The following is a 16,310-nucleotide window of genomic DNA, read 5'->3' as shown; positions in this document are numbered from 1 at the left end:
AATGCAAAATAGCAAAATGGCTATCTGAGGAGGCCTTACAAATAGCTATGAAAAGAAGAGAAGCCAAAAGCAAAGGAGAAAAGGAAAGATATTCCCATTTGAATGCAGAGTTCCAAAAAAATAGCAAGGAGAGATAAGAAAGCCTTCCTCAGCGATAAATGCAAAGAAATAGAGGAAAACAACATAATGAGAAAGACTAGAAATCTCTTCAAGAAAATTAGAGATACCAAGGGAACATTTCATGCAAAGATGGGATCGATAAAGGACAGAAATGGTATGGACCTAACAGAAGCAGAAGATATTAAGAAGAGGTGGCAAGAATACACAGAAGAACTGTACTAAAAAGATCTTCATGACCCAGATAATCACGATGGTGTGACCACTCACCTAGAGGCAGACATCCTGGAATATGAAGTCAAGTGGGCCTTAGAAAGCATCACTACGAACAAAGCTAGTGGAGGTGATGGAATTACAGTTGAGCTATTTCAAATCCTGAAAGATGATGCAGTGAAAGTGCTGCACTCAATATGCCAGCAAATTTGGAAAACTCGGCAGTGGCCACAGGACTGGAAAAGGTCAGTTTTCCTTCCAATCCCAAAGAAAGGCAATACCAAAGAATGCTCAAACTCCCGCACAATTGCACTCATCTCACACACTAGTAAAATAATGCTCAAAAATCTCCAAGCCAGGCTTCAGCAATACGTGAACCGTGAATTTCCAGATGTTCAAGCTGGTTTTAGAAAAGGCAGAGGAACCAGAGATCAAATTGCCAACATTCACTGGATCATTGATAAAGCAAGAGAGTTCCAGAAAAACAGCTATTTCTGCTTTATTGACTATGCCAAAGCCTTTGACTGTGTGGATCACAATAACTGTGGGAAATTCTGAAAGAGATGGGAATACCAGACCACCTGACTTGCCTCTTGAGAAATTTGTATGCAGGTCAGGAAGCAACAGTTAGAACTGGACATGGAACAACAGACTGGTTCCAAATAGGAAAAGGAGTAAATCATGGCTGTATATTGTCACCCTGCTTATTTAACTTATATGCAGAGTACATCATGAGAAACCCTGGGCTGGAAGAAGCATAAGCTGGAATCAAGATTGCCGGGAGAAATAACAATAACCTCAGATATGCAGATGACACCAGCCTATGGCAGAAAGTGAAGAGGAACTAAAAAGCCTCTTGATGAAAGTGAGAGAGGAGAGTGAAAAAGTTGGCTTAAAACTCAACATTCAGAAAACGAAGATCATGGCATCTGGTCCCATCACTTCATGGGAAATGGATGGGAAAACAGTGGATACAGTATCAGACTTTATTTTTCTGGGCTCCAAAATCACTGCAGATGGTGATTGCAGCCATGAAATTAAAAGACACTTACTCCTTGGAAGGAAAGTTATGACCAACCTAGATAGCATATTAAAAAGCAGAGACATTACTTTGTCAACAAAGGTCCGTCTAGTCAAGGCTATGGTTTTTCCAGTAGTCATGTAAGGATGTGAGAGTTGGATGGTGAAGAAAGCTGAGCACCGAAGAATTGATGCTTTTGAACTGTGGTGTTGGAGAAGACTCTTGAGAGTCCCTTGGACTGCAAGGAGATCCAACCAGTCCATCCTAAAGGAGATCAGTCCTGGGTGTTCATTGGAAGGACTGATGTTGAAACTGAAACTCCAATACTTTGGCCACCTCATGCGAAGAGTTGACTCACTGGACATTTCAGAAAACCAATAAGCATGGTAATTGTCTCTGGTGACTGGAAGATCTGTTCAGTGGGTGGGTTGCCAAGACTTAATCTGGACTGAATGCATTTGAGTCAGTTCTGATGAGGTGGATGAACCTAGAACCCATTATACAGAGTGAAGTGAGTCAGAAAGAGAAAGATAAATATTGTATTGTAACACATATATACAGAATCTAGAAGAAAGGTACTGAAGAACTCATTTATAGTGCAGCAATGGAGAAACAGACATAGAGAATAGACTTATGGACATGGAGAGAGGGGAGGAGAGGATGAGTCTAGGGAAAGAGTAACATGGAAACTTACATTATCATATGTAAAATAGATAGCCAACGGGAATTTGCAGTATGGCTTAGGAAACTCAAACAGGGGCTCTGTATCAACCTAGAGGGGTGGGATGGCGAAGGAGATGGGAGGGAGTTTCAAAAGGGAGGGGATATATGTATACCTATGGCTGATTCATGTTGAGGTTTGACAGAAAACAACAAAAGTCTCTAAAGCAATTATCCTTCAATAAAAAATAAATTTAAAAAAAAATCTGGACTGAAAATACTATGTCACCTCCAGTCATCCTTCTGGTGAATAGTATACAACTCTGGGGATAAAACTGCTAACCAAAACGACTTACAGAGATAATAATGTTTAATGTCAGTTTATTGGACAAATGTTGATCTCACATTTCCTCCTCCTATGGGGACCCTGCCACAGATAGGAAAGGACATGTCCACATACTTATCAACTCTTCTTAAGCAGGAAGTTTTGAACAAAGTGTGTTTGAAAAGTTACAAAACTTGCATGCCCAAGTTCTTTATGTTTCATCAGATGAAGAGGAAAGAAAATTGCAATGGAATCATGACGTATCTACTTCTAATACTATGCCTACTCTGCTTAAAGACTTTGAGAATTCCCATTTTACCATTCCTTAGAGTTCATCATGCCCTCCATTAAGCCAGACCCCTCTATTAGCCACAAAGCTAGACAGAAAGAAGCAAATTCTCTCTGTCCTAAGTCAGCCCTGCTGCTAAGTCGCTTCAGTCATGTCCAACTCTGTGCGACCCTATAGACGGCAGCCCACCAGGCTCTGCCGTCCCTGGGATTCTCCAGGCAAGAACACTGGAGTGGGTTGCCATTTCCTTCTCCAGTGCATCAAAGGGAAAAGTGAAAGTGAAGTTGATCAGTTGTGTCCAACTCTTAGCGACCCCATGGACTGTAGCCTACCAGACTCCTCTGTCCATGGGACTTTCCAGGCAAGAGTACTGGAGTGGGGTGCCATTGCCTTCTCCTAAGTCAGCCCTATTGGTTCACATTTACTAAGATGTCCCAATAATGAGGAAACCAAACTAATCCTGAAGAGAATGAAAAGACAAAAGACCAGTAGTCCAGAAATTATGCTTTGAATATCATTAGAAATGTTTTTAAAACGTGAAGGTCTTTCATCACATTTCAGAACATTTCAAAAATGTTCTGATTATGCATGACTGTTTCAAGAAAATAAACCCCTGTTGAGCAAGGACATTACCATTTCCACACAAGCAGGGTTGCGAAGTTGTTTGTTTTGCTTTCACCTGCCTTCTGTATTTTACCAGCTCTCATTTCTGATGCCCCTCATTCAGAGCACATGCTTTATGAAGACAGAAAAGCATGGCTTCATTTACTTAATCAACTCAAATCTGATTCAAAACAGTGCTTCTCACCCAGTTGGAGAAGGAAGAAGGATTAGTCAGAGGAGGAAAGTTCTTAAATTGCACAGACATCCAAGGTATGTGTGTGAAACCTCACAGCCACCCAAGCACCTCTGACCTGCCCTGGCTGGGTGCCCAGAGGGGAAGAATGGGTTTAACAGTATTGCAGCCAATGGTATAGACTTTGAGCAATGTTACAGAAAGGAAGATTGGAAGGTGTTTAAAATAAGGAATGGTATTTTTAAGGCTTGATATGTTCAATTTCCTGCTCATCAACTTTGACAGAGTTCCTTTGAAAATCAGCACTTCACTTCCATTGACATTCAAGTTCACACTATTTTTATAAAGTTGGAAATCTATTTTTAGCTTGATAGATGGATAAATTTAAAGGAGGAGAACTTCTGTAGAGATGGACTTAACAAAATATTGCTGAAAGTGAACAGAATAACCTTTAAAAATCTTAGGAATCTTATCCTGTGACTTGGCAGATATTTGGATAGTTTTGACTTAAATCTTCAGACTTATCTCATCTCACTATTAACTTGATGACCATTCGGTTGCCTCTGAGTTTCTTACAGCAGCACTTCAGTACAAACTGGACAGTCTTGTATGTGTCCTATAACGTATCTGTACAATTACAGTCTTTTCTATAGGGATAAATTTCTGGAACCAGACTCAACATTTATAGATTTGGTATTTATTGAGAATCTTATATAAAATCTTGCAATTTTAGCCTTAAAATGGTCTCCAAGATCTTGGTGCACACTCTGTCATGTCCAATTCTTTGTGACCCCATGGACTTCTCTGACCAGGCTTCTCTGTCAATGGAATTTTTCAGGCAAGAATACTGGAGTGGGTTGCCATTTCCTATTCCAGGGGATCTGCCTGACCCAGGGATCAAACCCACGTCTCTTGCATCTCCTGCATTGGCAGGCAGATTCTTAACTACTGAGTCACCAGGGAAGCCTCTATACTACACTTGATCTTAGCCCAAAGGCTGAGAAGCAATTTAGTTAGCTTTCCTTTATAGGATCCATGAGAAAACTGAGCTCTGGAGTGTTAAAATTATCTTCTTGTTCAAGTGCAAGAGCTTGGTCAAATTTAAATCTAATCTCTCTCAGTCAAGTGTTCACTATTCCAAATATCTAAATAGAAAGTTTTAAGAAAGTTATATCAGTATAAATCCAGGCAGTGTTTTTCTCTTCCACAGGCAACTAATAGCAATAACATCATCCCATGATGGCCACTGGGCTATTTCTTCTCTGATTTGCTTAGACTCCTCTATGATCATCATTGGTGAATATTCAATTCCAAGGTGTAAAAGAGGCCATAGAATGACTGAGGGGCCTTAAAGGATGAGAGCACCAATGCTGTTCATCCTGGACTAGAGTCTGATTCTAGCCCAGCTGGCAATTACCTTTCCTTTCTGCATTCTGTGTGCCATCCCAGGAAAAGCAGAGACTTAAGAAACACTAGTGAGATCAGGCCTTGAGGGATAGTCCCCCTGTAGTCCTGAGACTAGCTCCAGCCTTGGCTTGGCTCTTACATTAGAAGGCCCTTCTTACTAGAAGGACCTTCTCCCACACTTCTACCTTCTAAGTCAATTTCAAAGTCCATATTTTCTGTGAAGTCTCCTACAACTGTAGCTAGCACTTTCCAGTCATGCATGCGTACTCAGTCACATCCAACTCTTTGTAACCCCATGCACTGTTGCCTGCCAGGGTCCTCTGTCCATGGGATTTTCCCCACAGGAATACAGAAGAGGGTTGCCATTTCCTTCTCCAGGGGGTCTTTCTGATCCAGGGATCAAATCTGCAATTCCTATATCTTCTGCATTGGCAGGCAGATTCTTTACCACTGAGCCACCAGGGAATTCCCCTTCCAATCGTATCTCTGTCAGTTAAACTTCAGTTCATGTCAAAAAGCTTACAAACAATCCTCCAAATGTCAAACCTTCTCTATTTCAACATGTGTTTTTTATTATAACCCTGACGAGAATATAAAATTATGGGCATCAGGACTCATGTTCTTCCTTTATTTTTTCCTCCTCACTCCTTATTCTTTGTGTGCTCCAGTCTCCTCAATTTCTGCTTCCTTTCTTACTACTTACTGTCAGCATTCTCCAGCTATCTCCAAATAATTGCAGATTCAGTTTCCTTTTTCTTTTTCTTGTCTACCACATCCCTACTACAGGATCAGCTCAAACCTTCCATCTGAAGCCTCCCTATCATGGGCAAGCAGACAATGTCAGTACTTATCAGCAGTCTGCAAGTTCTATTGCCTCAGATCCCATGGTAAGAAGAGACCTCCTTCCCTCTTGATGTTAGGTACCCACATGACTTTGCTTGGCCAATGGAATATGAGTAGAAGTAATGTTTGGCACTCCCAGGTAGAAGCTTTTTTTTTTTTTTAAATCTTTGGCCACCCCATGTGAATGCAAGATCATAATCCCAGGGATCAAACCAGCACCCCTTCAGTGAAACCATGAAGTCTTAATCACTAAACAGCCAGGGAAGTCCCAGGTAAAAGCTTTTAAAAGCACATGTTTTCTTGGGCTTCCTTCTTCCTGTCATAGCTTTATTTCCGATGATGAAGTCTTTGTCAGCCTCCCAGAAGGAGAACGCCTTTAGAAGAATTGGTCCCCTGTAGACCTGTGCTGTGTAGGTAACATAGGCATGACTCAGTTGCTTACTACTTAGGCCACTGAGATGCAGGTTCCTTATTGCACAGCCTAACTTAGCCCATTTAGACAATGCAGTTGACTTCATAGCTCACCTTTATATGCCTACAGCACCTTGACTTGTCTCTGGCTCAACAATTACCCCACTTTCTGTCTGTCTTCATGGTAAACCTTGAGCTCCAGAATGACATGGCTTTGTACCAGTGCATCCTCCATGCTCTCCACAGTGCTTGGCATAGAGTATCCTCTCAAGAAACACACAATGAATGAATGAATAAAAAGTGCCTACCCTATGCTGAACATACTAATACTCTGACACTATCCCTGGCATTCCTGGATTTTTGCCCTAGAATGGGGAATCTGGGAATTTTGCAGGAGAATCTGTGGGGAATTATGAGTCTACTCACAGTTATGGCAGGTGGCACCTGCGTAACCTGTGTCAGCGCAGTTACAGTAGAAGGTCGTCCAGGACTGGGAGCAGCTTCCTCCATGCTCGCAGTAGTTTGGCAAGCACCTAGTGGGAGACGGAGCAAAATCAAATTAAATAAATTAAATCAATGGAAATAAGGGGGGGGATGTCTTATATTCAACTAAATGAGTTAATGGTGAGAGTCAGTCTGCTACACTACTATACCTAAGTGAACTTGAATATGAGAACATAAGACAACAATTTCACCACAGAGGTGGGGTCCTTCACAGTACCCAGTTCTACTGGCCAAAGGAAGGCTCAGAGCTGATGTAGGCAATTAAATGAAGCATTTCAACACTGGGGCACGTTTTCATTGACTTAATTTGAAATAGAATTTGTAAGGTTTTTCATTTGCCATAGAATAAAATGGACAAAGATTGTAATTTTGCATTTTGGAAAGGTTTTACATTTTTAAGGGTAAGGGGAAAGGGGAAGATAATTGAGGTCATAATCCTCCTGCTTCTCTTTTGGGTGACAGACAGAAATCTATTTTAAAATACTCAAGAAATTTGAACAGATGCTACATGTTCTGTTAACATACAAGGAAACTCTATAATTATTAGAAGAGCCAATAACACCCTTAAAATGAGGCCTTAACTACTTATATTGAAAATAGTATGATTATTTTGAAAAATATTTTCACCATACACTTTAAAAACTTTCTGAAACATTCATGTAATTTGACCCAGCAATCACATTCAGATGGCTCTTTCTTAAGGATATATTTAAAAATATAAAAACTATATGTGCTAATTGTCATTATTCACAATGATGTTATGATGAATCCCTGTACTTTTCCTACATAAGATTTCTTAGGAAAGTTTTCATAATTAATATTAACAGGCTATCAAAAAGTCACTACAAATGAAATTAGCAGAAGGATTATAACAGACTGTGACTGAATTAAGTAGAAATTCAAGATATGAAGCACAGCTACAGTGAAATAAAACAAACACTTCATATTGAAAAAATAACTAAAAGGACAAATGTTAAGTGCCATTTGGTTAATGGGAGTGAAGGCAACATTCATTCCTTCTGGACAAAGCCCCAGCTCAGCCATTTATACATGGTGTCTGTAGGTAATTCTCTTCAACTCTTACATACATATTTTAAATTCTCTACACTGCAGCCACTGTTGCTATTAAAAAATAACCAGGCAAGTTCTCAACATGTGTAATAAATAAAATCAAAAGTAAAAGCCATGATAAACACTGAAATGTTTGAAAACAATCTTTATGGGAAGAGTAAAGTCTCACAAATTTCGCCAGGGACAGGACATAAACCATGAAATTACAGAAATGGTATAATACAACAAAAGGGCTCATTGTGGAGCATCTAAGGATGTGGGGCAAAAAAATTAAGATGATTTACCCTAAATGTCCTATATAAGTACAAAAACTTCCAGCAATGATTATTTCAAAGCCCAGAAATTAATATTCCTGCCTATGTTCAGACATACTATTAGAAATTTTCTGCTCACCACAGCAAACACACAATTGTGTCAATAGGGCTTATGTTTGGGAAAAGCTTATTGATAACTCCATAGTATCCAGCCATGGCTTAGAAACAGGAAAAAAAAAAAAAAGGGAGGGAATAGGATGCAGTAATTTTGCTCTAGAACATGATCACAAAATCCAACCAATCAACGAATAAACCAAAAAATGGGCCCTTGCCTACTCCAAATTCTACCCGCCCTCTGGGTCCCATACACCCAGGTAGCAGAAATAGAAAAGAAAGTCTTGCTACTCAAGACTGGCACACATTTCTGCCCCCAACGCCATTAACCTTGTGATGTGGGGAATTTAAACTTGAAGCATCAATGTCCTCATGAACAAAAGCCAAGTGAGAGCCTCTGCCTCTGGTTGTGCCCTGATGGAGAGCCTGAGAAGGCCTCCCTGCCTCCACAAGTTTTCTTTTGCATCCCAGAGCCTCCTCATTTCTGAACACTGCTGCTCTGCAGGGTGATTTTCTCTAGATCTGTCCCCTCTAAAACGCTCAAATTCTTACATGACATCTCTACAGCTGCTCCAAACCAGCCCATCCTACTCCACTCCCCCAATCACACAGACATACACACACACTCACACATAGAGTCAGCGTCCGTGAGTGACAAATAATGGTATTACTGTTCCTCTCCCACTGCCAACAAAAAGTTAATTGCTTTAAAGATGGAAAGCTGAGCAAAGCCAGGTCAGTAGATATTTATCCTATAGTTCTTCTGGTTTTGGCACCAAAAAAGTTTAGATCAGCCCCTTTTTTGATGACTGAAGCTAAAAGGAAAAAACTCATAAGTTCTCATTGGCCATGTTTTCAGCCATGAGAAGAAAGCTTATCTGCAGTGAAAGAAAGAGAGAGAGAGAAAAATGCTAAGTTTCAGAATGCAGAAGAAAAGAGAGGAGAGCATCCTGACAATGGTCATTGGTGTATCCCTGTTGTTTCAAAGATTAGGCTGAACCCCTGACCTTTCTGAGGGCCTGGCTCCTTTAATCTAGCTTAGATTCTGTGAGACAACCCAAGATCTTTCTAGAAAAAACCCAATTTTAGTCAGGCTAGCTTGAGTTGGGACTCTTATATTTCCAATTAATAACCTTAACTTTTTATAAAACCCCATTCTATAAATACAAACAGAAATGGGAACACATTTTTCCTTATAATTTTACACTTTAAAATATTTTTAAAACTTAAGATTCCCAGGCTACCCTAGGCACGTAGGGAGAGAGATCTTATGGAAAACTGTAAGAACAACCTGGTTACTTTGAACATATGTAAAAAGCCTCACACAGACTTTGTGTGGGGTGTGTGTGTGTGTGTGTGTGTGCGCACACACACATGCGCACTCAGTCATGCCTCACTCTTTGCAACCCCATGGACTATAGCCCGTCAGACTCCTCTGTCCATGGAATTTTCCAGGCAAGAATACTGGAGTGGGTTGCCATTTCCTTCTCCCGGGGATCTTCCCCACCCAGGGATCGAACCCACATCTCCTACACTGGCAGGAGGTTCTTTACTCCTGAACCACACATAGGAAGCCCCACAGACTTCATATTGCAGCATTAATAAACTCAATTTACCAACAAATATGTAGGCTAGAAATTCATTTGCTTATAGTCACTCAAAAATGATGTATTTCTGAGACAGAAAGGAAAAAATCTAATATTCCTAGAACAAGCAAGAAAATGAATGAATTACTTACAGGGCTGCCTTTGAGCTTGGTTCATTTTGGTTCAACACACACTGTGATTAGAAAAATTCATTTGTAAAGTAGACATGCAAAATAAAAGATGTATAACCCCAATTTGCTTATTTAAAAAGGGCAGTTTTAGGAGTATAATTTCCTTGTTCTTTAATCAGTTCATTTTAACTGGTATTTTGTTTCTTTTTCTCTCTACTTGGCATACACTGAGCACTTAAGACATGAACCCAGAAAGAGGTCAATGTGGAACTACGGATGTGAAAAGAACTCATTAAATGTGAGGACAGTTACAATCTTAGGTGTAAGGTGCTGAATTCAAATTGCTAAGAGATAATCATTCTGAATAGCTACTTTCTAAAATCTTAATGATATTTCATATATAGCTGAATCGGATGGATGTGCCTTTCTGTAGCTACAATGTTTAACACAGCTTTCAGCATAAACACAACTGTTGATGTCATACTCTTCGGAAGCCCAAAGAAGCATCAAGATGTGTGCCAGCAAAGACTTGGAGGGCAAGACAGGTGCATCAGAAGCTGTGTGCCTCTTTATAGGAGAAGGTTGCACATAATATGAAGGGGATTGAATGAAAGAGTTGATGGAAAGGCAGAAAAGAGTTAGAAATATAGGAAGGAAAAAACAATATAACAGGGACACAAGTTATATATGCGTTTTATATGAGAATGTCTATTTTCCACCCAAATCAAAACTTCTTCCAAAAGAGAAGGATCATTGCTAGTTGGGGCTGGAATCAAGGCAGGTAAGAGACAAAGTTGGAGGAAGTGTCCATCCATAATGGCCCATGGACCTCATTAATGGTCCCATCCAGCCTTCAGTGGTATATGGTTCTGGCTTCACTGTTGTTTGGTAGTGTGCTTCCTTGTTCACAGTGAGAAGTGAAGGGGAAAAAATTTCTCCTTAAAGATGCGTACAGGGAAAATAGATAAACTGCTTCAAAGAAGAGAGTATTTTACAGAATATTGAGAAATTGATCTACTTGAAGACTAGAGTCCCATTTCAAGCATCCTGACAAGCATATTTTCTGCAAAACGCACTTCCTCCCCATGGACATTGTGAAGAACAAAGGGTCCCCTGCCATTTTCCTTGAGAAAGATCGGAGTGATTCTCTCCCTAACTTAGCTTTTCCTGAGGCCAGGTACAGCTTTCTAGCTGGAGCAGATCACTCCTCAGGGAAAGCATTAGGAAAGCAATGGGATTCAACATAGTTTTGGAAAAAGCAGTCAGTGTGTTTGCAATTTGGGAAGTTTCACAGAATCAACATGAATTATTGGTTTCCCTTAAATAAAAATCAGATTACTGAGAATAGTCAAAGCAAATCTCTCGATTTTTCATGCCAAATTTATATTTTGAGTTTAGTCTTTAGTAACTTTCAAATTTTTATTTTGAGTTTTGTCTTCTCTTGTGAATTCCAGACCCATAAGTCCAGCTGTCTGCTTCATAGTTCCACTTGAGTGTCCATCAGATGTTTCAAACTGCATGTCCAAACCTGAATTTGTGATGTCTCACCTTGCCTCCTCACCCCAACTTCACTACCCAAATTCTTCACTATCTGAGAAGGGCAACTCCACACTTACCAGACTTCAACACTTGTAAGCCTCCCCTCACCCTTCCTTCATAGCCCAAATCACAGGGACAAGCACATGTCCCTGACTCTGCTTTAAGACTCTATCCTGCATCTGACTACTTCTCATCACCTTCTGCCACCACTCTGGTCTGAGTCAACAGCATTGCTTGCCTGAACATCTGTGTTTATTAGCTAACTGGTCTACCAGCTCCATCTCTGATCCACTCAGCCCATTTCCAATACAAGAGCAAGAGAGACCATATTAACATCTAAGGAAGATAGTATTGAAACCCTTCAAGGGCTTTTTGTTTTTATCAAGATAAAAGCAACATTCTTAAATGACCAGTTCCTGCTGATCTGTACTTCCATCACTTCTCCAAATTCATTCCTAATCTTTTCCCTTTTCTACATCTACCCCAACCATGCTGTCATCCTTGTTGTCCCTAAAGCACACAAAGGATCCTGCTTTGTTAGAGTCTTTGCACTGAGGTTCTCTTTGCCCAAAATGCTCTCCCTTACATGTCCAGATATACCATGAATCACCTCCTTCTTGTCTCTGTTCAAAAGGCACCTTCTCAAAGAAGTCCACAACAGTCATCCGTGCTATTTAAATTTGCATGATCCTACAGTCCCATTGCTGGACATTTACCTGAAGAAAATTTTAATTCAAAAAGATACATGCACTACTATTCACTGAAAAAAGATTCTTTTCAGCACTATTTACAATAGCCAAGACATGGAAGCAACTTAAATGTCCACTGATGAATGAATGGATACAGAAGATGTTGTTTATGTACATACACTGGAGTATTACTCAGCCATAAAAGAGAATGAAATAATGTCATTTGCAATAACATGGATGAACCTGGAGATTATCATACTGAGTGCAGTAAGCCAGATAGTGAAAGACAAATATCATATAATATTGCTTATATGTAGAATATTAAAGAGGATACAAAGGAACTTGATTGCAAAGTATAAATTGACCCACAGATATAGAACACAAACTTATGGTGACTGAGGTGCAAAGGGGGGAATAAATTAAGAATTTGGTATTAACATATGCACACTACTATATATAGCATAGATACACAACAAGGACCTATGCATAACACAAGGAATAACATTCAATATTTTGTAGTAGCCTATAAAGGAAAAGAGTCTTAAAAAATGAATATAGGTATATGTATAACTGAATCACTTTACTGTACACCCGAAACTAACACAACATTGTAAATCAACTCTACTTTAAGTTTATAAAAGTAAAATAAAATAAAGTTGCAACTCTCCTCCTCTCTGCAACACTGATTCCCTTTCCCAGCCATTCTCCTTTTACATTCTTAGCACTTTCTAATTTCTAATTCAATATGCACTCTGCTTATTCATTACTCTTATGATTTGTTACCTATGTACTTCACTGGTGATGTGTACTTCTCTGTGGCTCAGACAGTAAAGAATCTACCTGCAATGCAGGAGAGATACCCAGGTTTAATCCTTGGGTCAGGAAGATCCCTGGAGAAGGAAATGGCAACCCATTCTAATATTCTTCCCTGGAGAATCCCACGGACAGAGGAGCCCGGCGGGCTACAGTCCATGGGGTCACAAAGAGTTGGACACTGCCGGTGCTTTGTTACCTACCTTCCCACAAAGGAATGTAACTTCCATTAAAGCATAGGTTGTTGTCTATTTTGTTCACCGAGTACTTGATGTAGTAAACAGAGTAGCACTCAATAAGTGGCTGTTGACTGAATGAATCAACATACAGTCTGGGGTGCAATAGCCAGCCAAAGCTGTCCTTATTTAGCTTAACCTGTCCAGTTAACCATAGACCCTCTGACCTTTACTGTTACCTTCCTGACACTGAGCAGCCCAATGAGAGCTGACTGGAGTAGAGGGGAGACCAAGAGCTGCATCTTTTCTTTCTTTTTTCAAATGGTGAAGAAATATTGAGACAAGTAAAGGGAGCCTTCTGTGCAGCCATAGGCAAGAAGCAATTTAGAGGCAGAAGAGAGAAACAAGGTACACAAGGGAACAGCTAAGATGGACACTATGAATGGAATCCTTTTTGGTGGGCTTCAAGGATGCAAGCAAATTTTGCAATTCTTTTTCATTACTTGTATTTTGGAGTCCTGACAGCTCTATATCTGAAGCACTTGTACAGATAATTTTCTGCAAATTGGTCAAAAGCATATGCTTTTTAAATGATGTGAAATGATTCAACTTAATGTTCCTTTGGGGGCTTTCCAGGTAGTGCTAGTGGTAAAGCACCCGCCTGCCAAAGCAGGAGATCTAAGAGATGAGGGTTTGATCCCAGGGCCAGGAAGATCCCCTGGAGAAGGGATTGGCTACCCACTCTGGTATTCTTGCCTGGAGAATTCCATGGACAGAGGGGTCTGGCAAGCTACAGTCCATTAAATCGTAAAGAGTTGGACAAAACTGAGTGACTAACACACACAGTGTTCCTTTGAGGACATATCTAGCATTCTTGATAAATCGGAGGACATTCTTTGATATGACGCACTTTATTGAGATTAAAAAGTCTACTTGGGAAATTCAATTTCCCTATCTAGCTCTTGTTACCTTTAACCATATATTTTTTAAAGTGCAATAATCTTTAACCACTTTGTGACTAACTTAAGAAGGTTCAACCAAACATTCTTGGTTAGTCTACAAAATATTTTCACCAAGGGGCAATGTGGATTTGGCTTTCCTGAAGTCTTTCCCCTTGCCAATAAGCTTGAAAGGAAGCTTCAATTCATGCTTATAATCATATCTGAGATGTAGCTGTAAGGTATGTTTTTCTCTGTTTTATAGACAAAGAAAATAAGACAAGTCTAAATAACTTGTCCACGTGTGAAGTGATGAAACCATACCACCTGTCACTGAAGCCTGTAGTCTCAAGCTCTGTGCAGTCTTTCCACCGTCAAATGCCATGTGATCAGTCTCCTTAAAGTGAACTCAAAGCATGATCTTAGAGCATTAATTCTGAGAGGGAAGGGAAAGGGGCTTCATATAGTTTCCCATTGATTCTAGAAACTAGTTAGCAAACTTGGAGCTGTCAGTTTAGAGTACTTAAAAGATTTTTGGGAACTTTCCTGGTGGTCAAGCAGTTCAGGATCTGCACTACCCCTGCAGGAAATGCGGGTTCGATCTCTAGTCAGAGAACTAAGATCCTGCATGTCATGTTGCCAACAAGAAAAGAAAATTTCTTGAACTGGATAAAAATGAAAATACAACATATCAACTTAAAAAAAGAGATATTTTTGGTGGGAGAAAATGTATAGATGGCTATGGGCTAACTGGGAATAAGTAAACTCAGACAAGAAAATCAAGTATATATTCATTATATAATTAGCACAATGATATATAATTTAGTCTATAAATCTCATACAGTGGTGAAGGGTTGGGAAAGAAGGTTTTAATTCTATTTCACTCTTTATTACAAATCTGTAAAATCTTTGAAATAATAGGTAAGAAAATATCCTCTGTCCTTGCTCTGCTCTTGTTTTTATTTTATTTTTTTCAGATAACGAAGACTTTTTCTACATTTTCTATGTCTATCTGAGTTAATGCGATTGTTTCCAGAAGCTGCTTGCTTTAGGAAGAAGGAATTTATAAATTATTAATGCAAGCCAGACAAAGCCTTTTAGCCTATTCAAAAATTCAAAATTGTACCCTTTTTATTTAAGATCAATTTAAGATCTAACTAATCACAGTTAGTAAAGAACCTGCCTGCCAATGCAGGAGATGCAAGAGACATGGGTTCAATCCCTGAGTCAGGATGATCCCCTAGAGTAGGAAATGGCAACACACTCCAGTATTCTTGCCTGGGAAATTCCATGGACAGAGGAGCCTGGCAGGCTACAGTGCATGGGGTCGCAAAGAGTTGGACACGACTGAGTATGAATGCACTATTCTTACAAATATAGAAAAAATACAGAGACTCATCAAAGTCTTAAACAAAATCAAAAATACATTCAGGATTCATCTTTTTTCTTTGTATACAAGAGTATGGGCTTCAGAGTCAGCCCACTAGCAATGCTATGGAGCCCTTGATTGAACGTAGGAGCCAGGGTATCCCAGAAGCATCAACAACAAGGATCATGCATGCATCTTCATCTCTTAGCATAAGCGCCTACTGTAGACATACAATTTCTAAACCCCAATGTTTGTAATCTCAGTTTCAACAAAAAGATAATCAAAACCTCAGTGTTTATATTCTGGGGTGAAGAAGGAATGTGATACTGAGAGAAAATAAAAAATGATCCCAACACTGATCTTGGTCAGAAACTTCTACATGATTCATCTTTCTGGGAAGAAACTGACACTTTAAAAAGATGCTTAAGCATATTTATAGTGGATTTTAATAAGATTAAGAGCAATGTCAGTCTATTGTCACCCTTAAGAGGAACCTTACCTAGGACCTTGAACAGTCTTGCAACAAGTCAAGGAGTTTCATAACATGTCTAACAAGGAATATTTAATTCTTCCTTTTTCATAAAATAGGGGCTGCCAAGAGTTGGATATTTGAACTGATCTGAGATAGGTTTTTTTTCCTCTTGTAGCAAGATTGTATTAAAACTTTGAAAAGATTTTGTTAATAATTATTTGGTATTTGTAATTTTTAAGAGAATTCAGCCTTTTTTTTTTTTTTGCTTTTTTAAAGAAAAACACACATACAATAAATGACATCTTTAGAATTTAAAAGATTTAAAAAAAAGTGTAATATAACTGATTTATACCTTAAAAATTTTCCTTATTAAAACATCTCAGATAAATTAAGTTCATCAAAGTTAAATGTTCATGTTTCTGGATATTTAACTTTGATAGATATTTGGTATTCTTTGTTAATGTCATAACTTGGAAAGTAAATAAAACATAAATGCAGTTTAAAATATTTGAAGGTATTTAAATAACTAAATCCATGAATGGCATTAAGCAGTATTCAAAGTCCTTTAGACC

General features: G+C 39.2%; 1 protein-coding gene across 3 annotated transcripts in view; it reads right to left on the bottom strand.

Moving 5' to 3' along the window:
• The window catches only part of CNTNAP5 (contactin associated protein family member 5), a 982,292-nt gene that overhangs the window by 365,760 nt on the left and 600,222 nt on the right, over positions 1–16,310 (bottom strand). For all 3 annotated transcript variants that reach the window (XM_081576090.1, XM_081576091.1, XM_081576092.1), the window contains one exon: positions 6,509–6,615. In XM_081576090.1, coding sequence (XP_081432216.1) covers positions 6,509–6,615 — 107 coding nt within the window. The remainder of the gene's footprint in view (positions 1–6,508; positions 6,616–16,310) is intronic.

Source organism: Giraffa tippelskirchi, chromosome 3 (assembly GCF_054371585.1).
Source record: "Giraffa tippelskirchi isolate mGirTip1 chromosome 3, T2T-mGirTip1v1.2.pri, whole genome shotgun sequence".
NCBI lineage: Eukaryota > Metazoa > Chordata > Mammalia > Artiodactyla > Giraffidae > Giraffa > Giraffa tippelskirchi.
Note: the sequence above shows the minus strand (reverse complement) of the source record. Positions and strands in the feature narration are given on the sequence as shown.